Genomic DNA, 16,293 nt, shown 5'->3' with positions numbered 1-16,293 from the left:
AGTACATTATAGAGGATTTCTCTAAAACCTGCATAATGAATCCAAGTGATTATCACCATCACCTGATGAAACCCTACTAAAATGATAGTAAACGAACTTTTAAAAAGTATAACCTCTTAAGTACACAAAGAAGAGAAAAGGAGATAATAGCCAGCAGGAGATTTAAAAAAAATTCTGGCAAACAGCAGATTTACACATGACAAGAGCTCTAGAAGAGTGGATAAGGCTCAAATCCACAGCCTGCAGCGGGGGCGGCCAATCAGAGGTGGCCTAATTCATGTTGCAGAATCGTAGATTTCCTGAATAACTGTTCTCAATTACTGTATGCCTTTGGTCATTTCCAGTCTTTAAATGGTTATTTTAGGGCTTCCCTGGTGGCGCAGTGGTTGAGAGTCCACCTGCTAATGCAGGGGACACGGGTTCGTGCCCTGGTCTGGGAAGATCCCACATGCCGCGGAGCGGCTGGGCCCATGAGCCATGGCCACTGAGCCTGCGCGTCCGGAGCCTGTGCTCCGCAATGGGAGAGGCCACAACAGTGAAAGGCCCGCGTACCGCAAAAAGAAAAAAAAAAAAAAAAAAAAAAAAAAGAAAAGGTTATTTTAGACAATTCTGTCTAATTTTACGGTTGATTTGGGGGAGAAGATTTGCCAAGCTTCTCACTCAGCCATTCCAGAAGACCCACACTGTGGAGGTCCACTGAAGAGCCACTGAGGCAGCGAGTCACTAGACACCACGCCAAGAGAGGAAAGGGGTGTCACTGGAACAGCCATAATGAGTAAGACCCTGGCTGCCTTCTGCCGCTTGGCTCCCTGAATGCTGGCAAACAGTCTTGAATTCCACATTCAAGACACTGTAGATTCCTCTCTGGAAGAATTGGCCCAAGAAAAACACACAGACAACAACCGTGGGGCACCCAGCTAAAAAGTTGGTTTTAAACCTATCACCTTACAGTGAAGCCCAAAGATACTCCCCAACATACCACATATAAACACATTAGCTTTTAAAAATATACTTTAAAATTTTAAAGTATAACAGAGCAAAGGCTATGAATTAACACAAAAGGCCCATACCCGAGTGACCATCACAAAGGTTCGTAAATACATTTCTTGCACGTTAGTAGTCTAAACTACTCACATTAGTTCCTGAAAATACATTCTTTTGATTCTGGCTTCCTTGCAAACAACATGTCTGAGATATATCCACGTTGTTGCATGTTACAGTACGTAGTTTTCGTTGCTGTATGTAATTTACTATATGAATATATCATAAGTTACTTATTCTTCTGTTGACAGACATTTGGGTTGGTTCGAGTCTTGCCTGTTTGGATAATGCTGTTATGAACATTCTTGTATATGTATCTTGATAGACTCATTTCAGTTGGGTACATTCTAAGAGAAGCGCTGAGCCACAGGGAAAGCATATGTTCAATTTTAGTGGACAATGCCAACCAATTTTCCAAATGTCTGTGCCAATTTACACTCCCACCAGCAGTGCAGGAACTGGAAACTTGTTTTGTTGCTCAAAATGTCAATTTTGGTAAACACATTGGGTGCAACATTCAATATATGTTTGTTGCTTATTTATTTAAAACATCTTTACTGGAGTATAACTGCTTTACAATGGTGTGTTAGTTACTGCTTTATAACAAAATGAATCAGCTATACATACACATATGTCCCCATCTCTCCTCCTCCTCCCTCCCATCCTCCCCATCCCACAAAGCACCAAGCTGATCTCCCTGTGCTATGCGGCTGCTTCCCACTAGCTATCTATTTTACATTTGGTAGTATATATTAGTCCATGCCACTCTCTCATTTCGTCCCAGCTTACCCTTCCCGCTCCCCATGTCCTCAAATCCATTCTCTACATCTTCATCTTTATTCCTGTCCTGCCCCTAGGTTCTTCATAACCATTTTTTTTTAAGATTGCATATATATGTGTTAGCATACGGTATTTGTTTTTCTCTTTCTGACTTACTTCACTCTGTATGACAGATTTTAGGTCCATCCACCTCACTACAAATAACTCAATTTCATTTCTTTTTATGGCTGAGTAATATTACATTGTATATATGTGCCACATCTTCTTTATCTATTCATCTGTCGATGGACACTTAAGTTGCTTCCATGTCCTGGCTACTGTAAATAGAGCTGCAGTGAATACTGTGGTACATGACTCTTTTTGAATTATGGTTTTCTCTGGGTATATGCCCAGTAGTGGGATTGCTGGGTCGTACAGTAGTTCTATTTTTAGTTTTTCGAGGAACCTCCATACTGTTCTCCATAGTGGCTGTATCAATTTACATTCCCACCAAGAGTCCAAGAGGGTTCCCTTTTCTCCACACCCTCTCCAGCATTTATTGTTTGTAGATTTTTTGAGGATGGCCATTCTGACTGGTGTGAAGTGACACCTCATTGTAGTTTTGATTTGCATTTCTCTAATGATTAGTGATGTTGAACATTCTTTCATGTGTTTGTTGGCTATCTGTATATCTTCTTTGGAGAAATGTCTATTTAGGTCTTCTGCCTATTTTTGGATTGGGTTGTTTGTTTTTTTGATATTGAGCTGCACAAGCTGCTTGCAAATTCTGGAGATTAATCCTTTGTCAGTTGCCTCATTTGCAAATATTTTCTCCCATTCCGAGGGTTGTCTTTTCATCTTGTTTATGGTTTCCTTTGCTGTGCAAAAGCTGTTAAGTTTCATTAGGTTCCATTTGTTTATTTTTGTTTTTATTTCCATTTCTCTAAGAGGTGGATCAAAAAGAATCTTGCTGTGATTTATGTCATGGAGTGTTCTGCCTATGTTTTCCTCTAAGAGCTTTATAGTATCTGGCCTTACATTTAGATCTTTAATCCATTTTGAGTTTATTTTTGTGTATGGTGTTAGGGAGTGTTCTAATTTCATTCTTTTACATGTAGCTGTCCAGTTTTCCCAGCACCACTTATTGAAGAGGCTGTCTTTGTTCCACTGTATATTCCTGCCTCCTTAATCAAAAATAAGGTGACCATATGTGTGCGGGTTTATCTCTGGGCTTTCTATCCTGTTCCATTGATCTGTATGTCTGTTTTTGTGCCAGTACCATACTGTCTTGATTACTGCAGCTTTGTAGTATAGTCTGAAGTCAGGGAGCCTGATTCCTCCAGCTCTGTTTTTCTTTCTCAAGATTGCTTTGGCTATTCGGGGTCTTTTGTGTATCCATACAAATTTTAAGATTTTTTTGTTCTAGTTCTGTGAAAAATGCCACTGGTAGTTTGACAGAGATTGCATTGAATCTGTACATTGCTTTGGGTAGTATAGTCATTTTCACAATGTTGATTCTTCCAATCCAAGGACATGCTATTTCTCTCCATCTGTTTGTAGCATCTTTAATTTCTTTCATCGGTGTCTTATAGTTTTCTGCATACAGGTCTTTTGTCTCCTTAGGTAGGTTTATTCCTAGGTATTTTATTATTTTGGTTGCAATGGTAAATGGGAGTGTTTCCTTAATTTCTCTTTCAGATTTTTCATCATTAGTGTACAGGAATTCAAGAGATTTCTGTGCATTAATTTTGTATCCTGCTACTTTACCAAATTCATTGATTAGCTCTAGTAGTTTTCTGGTAGCGTCTTTTGGATTCTCTATGTATAATGTCATGTCATCTGCAAACAGTGACAGCTTTACTTCTTCATTTCCAATTTGTATTCCTTTTATCTCTTTTTCTTCTGATTGCTGTGGCTACAACTTCCAAAACTATGTTGAATAACAGTGGTGAGAGTGGGCAACCTTGTTTTGTTCCTGATCTTAGTGGAAATGGTTTCAGTTTTTCACCGTTGAGAACAATGTTGGCTGTGGGATTGTCATATATGGCCTTTATTATGTTGAGGTAAGTTCCCTCTATGCTTACTTTATGGAGGGTTTTTATCGTAAAAGGGTGTTGAATTTTGTTGAAAGCTTTCTCTGCATCTATTGAGATGATCATATGGTTTTTCTCCTTCAATTTGTTAATATGGTGTATCACATTGATTGATTTGTATATATTGAACAATCCTTGCATTCCTGGGATAAACCCCACTTGACCATGGTGTATGATCCTTTTAATGTGCTGTTGGATTCTGTTTCCTAGTATTTTGTTGAGGATTTTTTCATCTACATTCATCAGTGATCTTGGCCTGTAGTTTTCTTTCTTTGTGACATCCTTGTCTGGTTTTGGTATCAGGGTGATGGTGGCCTCACAGAATGAGTTTGGGAGTGTTCCTCCCTCTGCTATATTTTGGAAGAGTTTGAGAAGGATAGGTGTTAGCTCTCCTCTAAATGTTTGATAGAATTCGCCTGTGAAGCCATCTGGTCCTGGGCTTTTGTTTTTTGGAAGATTTTTAATCACAGTCTCAATTTCAGTGCTTGTGATTAGTCTGTTTATATTTTCTATTTCTTCCTGGTTCAGTCTCAGAAGGTTGTGCTTTTCTAAGAATTTGTCCAGTTCTTCCAGGTTGTCCATTTTATTGGCATATAGCTGCTTGTAGTAATCTCTCATGATCCTTTGTATTTCTGCAGCGTCAGTTGTTACTTCTCCTTTTTCATTTCTAATGCTATTGATTTGAGTCTTCTCCCTTTTTTTCTTGATGAGTCTGGCTAATGGTTTATCAAATTTGTTTATCTTCTCAAAGAACCAGCTTTTAGTTTTATTGATCTTTGCTACTGTTTCCTTCATTTCTTTTGCATTTATTTCTGATCTGATCTTTATGATTTCTTTCCTTCTGCTAACTTTGGGGTTTTTTTGTTCTTCTTTCTCTAATTGCTTTAGGTGTAAGGTTAGGTTGTTTATTTGAGATGTTTCTTGTTTCCTGAGGTAGGACTGTATTGCTATAAGCTTCCCTCTTAGAACTGCTTTTGCTGCATCCCGTAGGTTTTGGGTCGCCGTGTTTTCATTGTCATTTGTTTCTAGCTATTTTTTGATTTCCTCTTTGATTTCTTCAGTGATCTCTTGGTTATTAAGTAGTGTATTGTTTAGCCTCCATGTATTTGTATTTTTTGCAGATTTTTTCCTGTAATTGATATCTAGTCTCATAGCATTGTGATCGGAAAAGATACTTGATACGAAATCAATTTTCTTAAATTTACCAAGGCTTGATTTGTGACCCAAGATATGATCTATCCTGGAGAATGTTCCATGAGCACTTGAGAAGAAAGTGTATTCTGTTGTTTTTGGATGGAATGTCCTATAAATATCAATTAAGTCCATCTTGTTTAATGTGTGATTTAAAGCTTGTGTTTCCTTATTTACTTTCATTTTGGATGATCTGACCACTGGTGAAAGTGGGGTGTTAAAGTCCCCTACTATGATTGTGTTAGTTGATTTCCCCTTTTATGGCTGTTAGCATTTGCCTTATGTACTGAGGTGCTCCTATGCTGGGTGCATAAATATTTACAATTGTTATATCTTCCTTCTTGGATTGATCCCTTGAACATTATGTAGTGTCCTTCTTTGTCTCTTGTAATAGTCTTTAGTTTAAAGTCTATTTTGTCTGATATGAGAACTGTTACTCCAGCTTTCTTTTGATTTCCATTTCCATCCCCTCACTTTCAGTCTGTATGTGTCCCTAGGTCTGAAGTGGGTCTCTTGTAGACAGCATATATATGGGTCTTGTTTTTGTATCCATTCAGCCAGTCTATGTCTTTTGGTTGGAGCATTTAATCCATTTACATTTAAGGTAATTATCGATATGTATGTTCTTATTACCATTTCCTTGATTGTTCTGGGTTTGTTACTGTAGGTCTTTTCTTTCTCTTGTGTTTCCTTCCTAGAGAAGTTCCTTTAGCATTTATTGTATAGCTGGTTTGGTGGTGCTGAATTCTCTTAGCTTTTGCTTGTCTGTGAAGGTTTTAATTTCTCCATCAAATCTGAATGAGATCCTTGCTGAGTAATCTTGGTTGTAGGTTTTTCCCTTTCATCACTTTAAATATGTCCTGCCACTCCCTTATGGCTTGCAGAGCTTCTGCTGAAAGATCAGCTGTTAACCTTATGGAGACTCCCTTGTATGTTATTTGTTGTTTTTCCCTTGCTGCTTTTAATACTTTGTATTTAATTTTTGATAGTTTGATTAATATGTGTCTTGGCGTTGTTTCTCCTTGGATTTATCCTGTACGGGACTCTCTGTGCTTCCTGGATGTGATTAACTCTTTCCTTTCCCATATTAGGGAAGTTTTCAACTATAATCTCTGCAAGTATTTTCTCAGTCCCTTTCTTTTTCTCTTCTTCTTCTGGGACCCCTGTAATTCAAATGCTGGTGTGTTTAATGTTGTCCCAGAGGTCTCTGAGACTGTCCTCAATTTTTTTCATTCTTTTTTCTTTATTCTGCTCTGCAGTAGTTATTTCCACTATTTTATCCTCCAGGTCACTTACCTGTTCTTCTGCCTCAGTTATTTTGCTACTGATTCCTTCTAGAGAATTTTTAATTTCACTTATTGTGTTGTTCATCATTGTTTGTTTGCTCTTTAGTTCTTCTAGGTTCTTGTTAAATGTTTCTTGTATTTTCTCCATTCTATTTCCAAGATTTTGGATCATCTTTACTCTCATTACTCTGAATTCTTTTTCAGGTAGACTATTTCCTCTTCATTTGTTTGGTCTAGTGCGTTTTTATCTTGCTCCTTCATCTGCTGTGTGTTTCTCTCTCATCTCATTTTGCTTAACTTACTGTGTTTGGGGTCTCCTTTTCGCAGGCTGCAGGTTTGTAGTTCCCATCGTTTTTGGTGTCTGCCCCCAGTGGCTAAGGTTGGTTCAGTGGGTTGTGTAGGCATCCTGGTGGAGGGGACTGGTGCCTGTGTTCTGGAGGAAGAAGCTAGATCTTGTCTTTCTGATGGGCAGGACCGCATCCGATGGTGTGTTTTGGGGCGTCTGTGACCTTATTATGATTTTAGGCAGCCTCTCTGTTAATGGGTGGGGTTGTGTTACTGTCTTGCTAGTTGTTTGGCATAGGGTGTCCAGCACTATAGCCTGCTGGTCGTTGAGTGGAGCTGGGTCTTGGCATTGAGATGGAGATCTCTGGAAGAGCTTTTGCTGTTTAATATTACATGGAGCCAGGAGGTCTCTGGTGGACCAATGTCCTGAACTTGGCTCTCCCACCTCAGAGACACAGGCCTGACACCCAGCCAGAGCACCAAGACCCTGTGGGCCACATGGCTCAGAAGAAAAGGGAGAAAAAAAGAAAGAAACAAAGAAATTAATAAAATAAAATTGTTATTAAAATAAATAATATTAAAAATAAAAAAATTTAAAAGTAATTAAAAAAAAAACGGACAGACAGAACCCTAGGACAAATGGTAAAAGCAAAGCTATACAGACAAAATCACACAAAGAAGCATACACATACAAACTCACAAAAAGAGAAAAAGGAATAAAATATATATATCGTTGCTGCCAAAGTCCACTGCCTCAACTTTGGAATGAGGTTGTCTATTCAGGCATTCCACAGATGCAGGGTACATCAAGTTGAGTGTGGCGATATAATCCACTGCTCCTGAGGCTGCTGGGAGAGATTTCCCTTTCTCTTCTTTGTTTGCACAGCTCCTGGGGTTCAGCTTTGGATTTGGGCCCACCTCTGCGTGTAGGTCAGCTGAGGGCATCTGTTCCTTCGCTCAGACAGGACGGGGTTAAAGTAGCAGCTGATTAGGGGGCTCTGGCTCACTCAGGCCAGGGGGAGGGAGGGGTACAGAATGCGGGGCGAGTCTGTGGTGGCAGAGGCTGGTGTGACGTAGCAACAGCCTGAGGTGCGCCGTGTGTTCTCCCGGGGAAGCTGTCCCTGGATCATGGGACCCTGGCAGTGGTGGGCTGCACAGGCTCCCGGGAGGGGAGGTGTGGACAGTGACCTGTGCTTGTACACAGGCTTCTTGGTGTCTGTAGCGGCTGGCTTAGCGTCTCATGCCCGTCTCTGGGGTCTGTACTGATAGCCACGGCTTGCGCCTGTCTCTGGAGCTCGTTTAGGTGGTGATCTGCATCCCCTTCCTTGCGCACCCTGAAACAATGGTCTCTCGCCTCTTAGGCAGGTCCAGACTTTTTCCCGGACTCCCTCCCGGCTAGCTGTGGCACACTAGCCCCCTTCAGGCTGTGCTCATGCAGCCAACCCCAGTCCTCTCCCTGGGATCTGACCTCTGAAGCCCAAGCCTCAGCTCCCAGCCCCCGCCCGCTGCAGCGGGTGAGCAGACAAGCCTCTCAGGCTGGTGAGTGCTGGTCGGCACCAATCCTCTGTGCGGGAATCTCTCCACTTTGCCCTCTGCACCCCTGTTGCAGTGCTCTGCTCTGTGGCTCTGAAGCTTCCACCCCCCGCCCTCCCACACACACCCCATCTCTGCCAGTCTCTGCCAGTGAAGGGGCTTCCTAGTGTGTGGAAACTTTTCCTCCTTCACAGCTCCCTCCCAGTGGTGCAGGTCACGTCCCTATCCTTTTGTCTGTTTTTTCTTTTGTCCTACCCATGTACGTGGGGAGTTTCTTGCCTTTTGGGAAGTCTGAGGTCTTCTGCCAGCATTCAGTAGGTGTTCTGTAGGAGTTGTTCCACATGTAGATGTAGTTTTGATGTATTTGTGGGGAGAAAGATGATCTCCACGTCTCACTCCTCTGCCATCTTGAAGGTCTCTCTGTACTCACAATCTGGGTGTATGACTGTTGTCTCCTTTTCTTCACATTCCAGGGCTCTTTGCTCAAAGAAGGTGACCAGGTTCAGCTTAGAGACAGCAACACCTGGTGCGTGGCCTGGAGGGCAGACAGGGTTTCAGCCGCCCGGGTCTGTCCCGAGTACAGTGGCAGTCCCATATATGTTTATTATGTCCAGTTTGTTGATCGTGTTCTTCCAGTGTTCCATATTTATACAAATGTTTCTGTGTGCTTGATCTCTCTCAGTTATTGAAAGAAACATGTTAAAAATCTCCCATTTTGATTGTAGATTTGTCCAACTCTCCTTTTAGTTCTGTCAATGTTTTCTTTGTATATTTTGATACCATATTACTACTCTATAGAGATTAGAATTGTTCTATGTTCCCAGACTCTATCTTTCCCAGAACTCTTTATCTGTGTTAACACTTCTGGCTGGATTGTCTACTTTATATAATAATATATAGACTTAACAGCTCTGTCTTGAGGGCTACTGTTTGCATAATATATCTTTTTTTTATTCTTGTACTTTTAACCTTTCTTTATTTTATCTTTATTTTTAAGGCTATCTTCACTGAATATAAAATTTTAGGTGAATACTATTCAGCAATTAAAAGGGATTGAATTACCGATACATGCAACAACATGGATGAATCAAAAAAATTATGCTGTGCAGAAGAATTCAGGACAAAAAGTAAACACTGTATGATTCTATTTATATGAAACTGTATAGTGACAAAAAGCAAATCAGTGGTTTCCTTAGTTCAGGAGTGGGGTGAGGACTACCTGCAAAGGGGCATATAGAAATCTTTCTGGATATGTTCTACATCATGACTGAGGTGGTGGTTATATGGGTATATTCATTTTTCAAAACTAACTGAACTATACACTTAAAATGTGTATAGTTCCTCATGACAAAATTCTTCACAACGGGTGCAAAATACACAAAACGTGTCCAACAGAAAAATATACCTCTAAAGCCAATAATTTCCCAGAATAAATTAGTTGTTCTTAAAGAGACTTTGTTGAAGTATATTTAAGACCCAGTTAAAAAAACAATCACAACATTTATTTGATATACATGTTCAGAAAATTTGGAAATGATCATACATACAAATTACAACTAGGATTTAAAACTTCCTAAATCACAATAAATTATGGCTATAATCACTACCAAGTTAGAATACACATTAATAAAATCCTAAAAAATTCAGTATTTCTTTTGTTTTCATAATTTGCATAGCTTAAACAAACTTGTTTTTCTCCATTTATTTGCATAAAAAATTTGCTCAATTTTAAATTATGTGAAAGCCCTATATATATAATTTACCTTCTGCTGAAAAAAAAAAGTCTTCATAAGCACAAAATATTATCAACGGGAAAACACACAAAAAATGGTAAAACTCTTTCCATGGAATTTATACTTATGATCTTTTCCTACTCATCAACATAACGTTTTTCCTTTTAGTCTAGATGTAACTGTGAATTACGATCTGATAGGAAATTTCATATGCATTTAGGAATCTTAGAGAAATGTAGGCTCCCTTCCCTTTATGAATGAATGAATTTCCCCTAATTTTAAACTGTAAAGTCAAAGAATACACGTCCTAAAATTCCTTGTAAGGCTAAACCAGAATCTTCTGGCAAAAACTAAGTTAAGTATTGTATGAGGGACCAGAAGTGCTTTAGCAGCAGATTCAGTACTTTCAGAATGCACAGGCCTGGAGGTGCACTCCTCTGCAGTCACTGTTCCTTCAAAAACTGAAAACTACCACAGTTCTTATACTCCTACCTCTTAAGATCTAATCTACTTGTGATAGAAGGTTCTTAAACTTCATTCATGCCAGCAAGAATCACCATTTAACACAAAATTCTAGTCTGATGAGTCCATTTAAACCTGATGTCCTGAGATATAAAAATGAAACGTCTCTGGGTTTTACATGGTGCAGAACAGATTCATTTCGAAGACGATATAACTGTAACACTAAGGGAAAAAGCAATGATGAAAGAGAGAAAGTGAGAACACTTACCTCGTCCCCGGTGGCAGTGGAAGTTGTTCAAGTGAATTACCTCTTCATTGTTGTTTCCCTCTGCCATTTTCCAATGCAGACATACAGCTATGTGCTTGCTAATATCTGAACATGGTGACTACCTGTTCCAAAGAGTCTGAAAAAGAAAAAAAAAAAGAACATTAAGAATGAGGGAATATCAAAACTCTTCCCACATACCTGGTCAAGGTAGCATTCTAAGCTTATCGTGAAAACACCATAAAAAGAAAAATAGGCGCTTCCCTGGTGGCACAGTGGTTAAAGAATCTGCCTGCCAATGCAGGGGACACAGCTTCAAGTCCTGGTCTGGGAAGATCCCACATGCCGTGGAGCAACTAAGCCCATGCGCCACAACAACTGAGCCTACACTCTAGGGCCCTCGTGCCACAACTACTGAAGCCCGCGTGCCTAGAGGCCGTGCTCCACAACAAGAGAAGCCACTGCGATGAGAAGCCCATGTCCCACAACAAAGAGTAGCCCCCTGCTTGCCACAACTAGAGAAAACCCATGCGCAGCAATGAAGATCCAACGCAGCCAATAAATAAGTAAATAAAATAAATTAAAAAAAAAAAAAGAAAAAGAAAAATAAGGGGACATCCCTGGTGGCACACTGGTTAAGACTCCGCACTCCCAATGCAGGGGGCCCAGGTTCGATCCCTGGCCAGGGAGCGAGATCCCACATGCATGCTGTGACTCAGTTTGTGTGCCACAACTAAGGAGCCCATGTGCCGCAACTAAAGAGCAGGCAAGCGGCAACTAAGGAGCCGGCGAGCTGCAACTAAGGAGCCCACCTGCTGCAACCAAGACCCAGCACAACAACAACAAAATAATAATAAATAAATAAATGAAAAATGAATAACTAAAAAGCTAACAGAACGGGACTTCCCTGGTGGCGCAGTAGTTATTAAGAATCCGCCTGCCAATGCAGGGGACATGGGTTCGAGCCCTGGTCTGGGAGGATCCCACATGCCATGGAGCAACTAAGCCCGTGCACCACAACTACTGAGCCTGTGTTCTAGAGCCCGCGAGCCACAGCTACTGAGCCCGCGTGCTGCAAACACCGAAACCCACACACCTAAAGCCTGTGCTTCTCAACAAGAGAAGCCACCACAATGAGAAGCACGCGCACTGCAACAAAGAGTAGCCCCTGCTCGCTGCAACTAGAGAAAGCCCACGCACAGCAATGAAGACCCCATGCAGTCAAAAAAATAAAATAAAAATGTGTTATCTATAGCAACTTGTATAAAATAAATAAATGAATAAATAATAAAAAAAGCTAACAGAAGAGGAAAAATAGAAATTAAAAAAAACATTACTGGGGCTTTCCCTGGTGGTGCAGTGGTTGAGAGTCCGCCTGCCGATGCAGGGGACACGGGTTCGTGCCCCGGTCTGGGAAGATCCCACACGCCACAGAGCGGCTGGGCCCGTGAACCATGGCCGCTGAGCCTGCGCCTCCGGAGCCTGTGCTCCGCAACAGGAGAGGCCACAGCTGTAAGAGGCCCGCGTACCGCAAAAAAAACCCCAAACAAACCATTACTGCAAAAGAACATACAAAAGAACATACAAAAGATCAGCAAAGGATCAAAGAACAGATGGAACATATATTTTAAAAAAGTAAAATTAAACCGGAAAAGTTAAAATAAAATAAACAAAAAAAGGAACTAAAAAACATTTTTCAAAAAGTAAATTAAAAACTCAATTACAGCAACCTATGGAATGGGTGAAAATATCTGCAAATCATAACCCCTAATAAGGTGCTAAAATTCAGAATATATAAAGAACTCACAGAGATCAATGGCAAAAAACCCAAAATAATCCAATTTTTAAAAATGGGCAAAGGACCTAAATAGACATTTTCCCAAATAAGATATTCAAATGGCCAACAGGTATGTTAAAAGGTGCTCAACAGCACTAAACATCAGGGAAATGCAAATCAAAATCACCTCTGCCTGTCAGAATGGGTATCATTCATTCAAAAACTCATTGTTATGAGCGATAACAATGCTAGCAGGATATGGAAAAAGGGGAACCTTTGTACACTGTTGGTGGGATTATAAGTTGGAACAGCCACTAAGGAAAACAGTATGGAGGTTCCTGAAAAATTTTAAAATAGAACTACCGCATGATCCAGCAATTCCACTTCTGGGTATATATCTGAAGGAAACGAAATATCTCGATACTTTGAAGATATCTGCACTGCCATGTTCACTACAGCACTATTTATAATAGCCAAGACATGGAAGCAACCTAAGTGTCCACTGACAGATGAATGGGTAAAGAAAATGGAATACTATTCAACTACAAAAAAGAAGGAAACCCTGACATCTGAGACAACATGGATGGACCCTGAGAGCATTATACTAGGTGAAATAAGTCAGATAGAGAAAAACAAATTCTGTATGATCTCACTTACATGTGGAATCTAAAAACAAACAAGCAAACAAAAAAAACAAAACTATAAAAAAAGACTCACAGAAAAAGAGATCAGATTTGTGTTTACAAGAGGTGGGAGAATTGGATGAAGGTGGTCAAAAGGTAAAACTTCCAGGTATAAGATAAACAAGTATTGGGGATGTAATGTACAGCATGGGGACTAAGGTTAACACTGTTGTCTGGTGCATCTGAAAGTTGCTAAGAAGGTAAACCCTAAAAGTTCTCATCATAGGGAGAAAAAACTTTTTTCTTTTGGTATCTATATGGATGGATGTTAACTAAACTTATCGTGGTAATCATTTCAGTGTACGTAAGTCAAGTCATTATGCTGTACAACTTTAAAAAATTCAACTGTATCAGAAATTATATTACATAAACAGACTACTACAATTAAAAAACAGATTATCAGAATGGATAAATGAAACCCAACTAAGTGTGTTTTACAAGATAAACAGTGTAAGTACAAGAAAACTGAAATATTTAAAGTAAAAGGATAGAAAGCAAACATCAAACGTTAACAACTCATCTAATAAGTCCTTAATTTCAGATACTGTAGTTCTTAATTATAAAATGTCCATCTGAGGAAATGCAGATGGCCAACAGGCACATGAAAAGATGTTCAACATCGCAAATCATCAGGGAAATACAAATCAAAACCACAAAGAGATATCAACACACATCTGTCAGAATGGCCATCATTAAAAAGAACACAAATAACAAATGTTGGAGAGGATGGGGAGAAAAGGGAACCCTCGTACACTGTTGGTGGGAATATAAACTGGAGCAACCACTATGGAAAACAACATGGAGGTTTCTCAAAAAACTAAAAATAGAACTACCATATGACCTAGGAATTCCACTCTTGGGTATTTATCTGAAAAAAACAAAAACACTAATTCGAAAAGATACCTGCACCCCAATGTTCATCGCAGCATTATTTACAATTGCCAAGATATTGAAGCAACTTAAGTGTCCATCAAAAGATGAATGGGTAAAAAAGATGTGGTATATTTATGCAGTGAAATACTACTCAGCCATAAAAAAAAAGAACAAAGTTTTGCCATTTGCAGCAACACGAATGGACTTGGAGGGCATTATGCTAAATGAAATAAGACAGAGAAAGACAAATACTGTAAAGTATTACTTATATGTGGAATCTAAAAAATACATCAAACTATTGAATGTAACAAAAAAGTAGGAGACTCACACATATAGAGAACAAAGCAGTGGTTACCAGTGGAGAGAGGAAAGGGGGAAGGGGCAATAATATAGGGGTAGGGGGAAATAAAGGTACAAAATATTAGGTATAAAATAAGCTACAAGGATATACTGATTGTACAACATGGGGAATATAGTCAATATTTTATAATAACTATAAATAGAATATAACCGTTTAAAATTGTAAATCACTGTATTTGTACACCTATAATTTATATAATATTGTACAGCAACTATATGTCAATAAAAAGTCCATCTGATTTTTAAAAATAAATTCTAGTTCTCTGTTGAAATTCTCTTTTTAACTACTTTATCCCCCTGCTCTTTACAAAACCCATAAAAAACCGCATGAGTGCACTAGTATCTGACAAAATGGATATTACAAGTATTATTACAAACAAGTAGGGAGATTTCATCCAGATAAGGTCAACTCACAGAAGATATAACAACGTTAAACCTGTATGAACTTAATAACACAGTTTCAAAATATATATGGCTTAAATTGACAGACCTTAAAGAAATAAGACAAATCCACACCTACAGCTGGACAGAAGACTTGAACAGCACTATCAAACAGCTGACTTTACTGACATTTATAGATCACTCCACCTAACTACTGCAGAATACACATTCTTTTCAGAAGCACCAGGAACATTTACAGAACAGACTACATGCTGAGCCATAAAGCTAGCCTCAACAAATGTGCTGGGTTTGAAATCATACAGCATGTGTTGTATGACAACAGTCAGTAAAAGAAAAATTGGAAATTACTACGTATTAGAAATTAAGTAACCTAAACAACCCATGGGTTAAAAAAATTACATTGAAAATTAGAAACTATTTTGACTGAACTGAAAGGTAATGAAAACAAAACACATCAAAATTTGTGGGATGGAATTAAAGCAGTGCTGAGAGGATAATTTACAGGTCCAAATGCATACTTTAGAGAAGAAAAAACAACCCAAAAATCATTGATTTAAGCTTTGATCTCAAGAAGTTAGAAAAAGAGCAGTAAATTAAACCCAGAAAAAGTACACAGAAAAAACTTATAAGAGCAGAAACGGAAACAGATTATAAACATAAAACTGAGAAAAATCAAAGCAAAAAGGTTTCTCTAAAAAGATAAATAACGTACAAAAAAATCTAAAAAGATTAAATAAGATTGATAAACCTTTATTAAGAATGATTAAGAAAAAAAGGGAAAAAACACAAATTACCACCATCTGGAATGTTAAAGAAGACATCACTACAGATTCCACAATATAAAAAAATACCATGAATAACTTTATACCACTTAATTTGAAATTTTAACTGAAATAAACTCCTTGAGACACAATTTACCACAATTGAACAAAAAAATTAAATTTCAACAGATCTCTATCAAATAAAGAAACTGAATAAGTAATTAATAACCTTCCCACAAAGTATACAGCAAGCCCAGTAAAGTTTCCTAAACATTTGAAGAAGAAATGTAACTAGTATTACAAAAACTCAGAGAACAGAAAAAGAGCAAACATTATTTCTGAAATCATTTTACGAGGCTAGCACAATTTTGATACTGAACGGTGATGAGAACATTACTAGAAAGACTAGAATCTCTCATGAACACAAATGAAAAATCCTAACCAAAGCAATGCAACGTTCATCACTAGAGTAAAAGAAAACTACATAGTCACTGCAGTTGAAAAAAAAAAGTGTTCAAAATTAACACCTATTCATGACTAAAATCTCTCAGCAAATTGGTACTGGAAGTGAATTTCCTTCATCTAATTAAAGCCGTTTCAAAAACACTAGAGCAATCCTCACACCGAAGAGTGAAACACTGAAAAGCTTTCTCTCTGAAACTGAGTTTTTACCATTTTTTGGTCAACACTGTATTGGAGGTTGTAGCAAGCAGAGTCAGGCAATAAAAAATAAAATATCAGGTTGAAAGGAAGAAATAAAAGTGGCATTATTTGCAGATAAGATTGTGG

General features: G+C 38.7%; 1 protein-coding gene across 4 annotated transcripts in view; it reads right to left on the bottom strand.

Annotated features, from left to right (window-relative positions):
- The window catches only part of RNF216 (ring finger protein 216), a 172,043-nt gene that overhangs the window by 141,675 nt on the left and 14,075 nt on the right, over positions 1-16,293 (bottom strand). For 3 of the 4 annotated variants that reach the window (XM_060124573.1, XM_060124572.1, XM_060124575.1), the window contains exon 2: positions 10,652-10,787. In XM_060124573.1, coding sequence (XP_059980556.1) covers positions 10,652-10,718 — 67 coding nt within the window. In that variant the 5' untranslated portion in view covers positions 10,719-10,787. Of the gene's footprint in view, positions 1-6,672; positions 6,846-10,651; positions 10,788-16,293 lie in introns of those variants that run through there. The other variant, XM_060124574.1, reaches the window with a different exon arrangement.

This window comes from Lagenorhynchus albirostris, chromosome 15, assembly GCF_949774975.1.
Source record: "Lagenorhynchus albirostris chromosome 15, mLagAlb1.1, whole genome shotgun sequence".
Taxonomy (NCBI): domain Eukaryota; kingdom Metazoa; phylum Chordata; class Mammalia; order Artiodactyla; family Delphinidae; genus Lagenorhynchus; species Lagenorhynchus albirostris.
The sequence above is the reverse complement of the archived record's forward strand: the minus strand, read 5'-3'. Positions and strand labels throughout refer to the sequence as shown.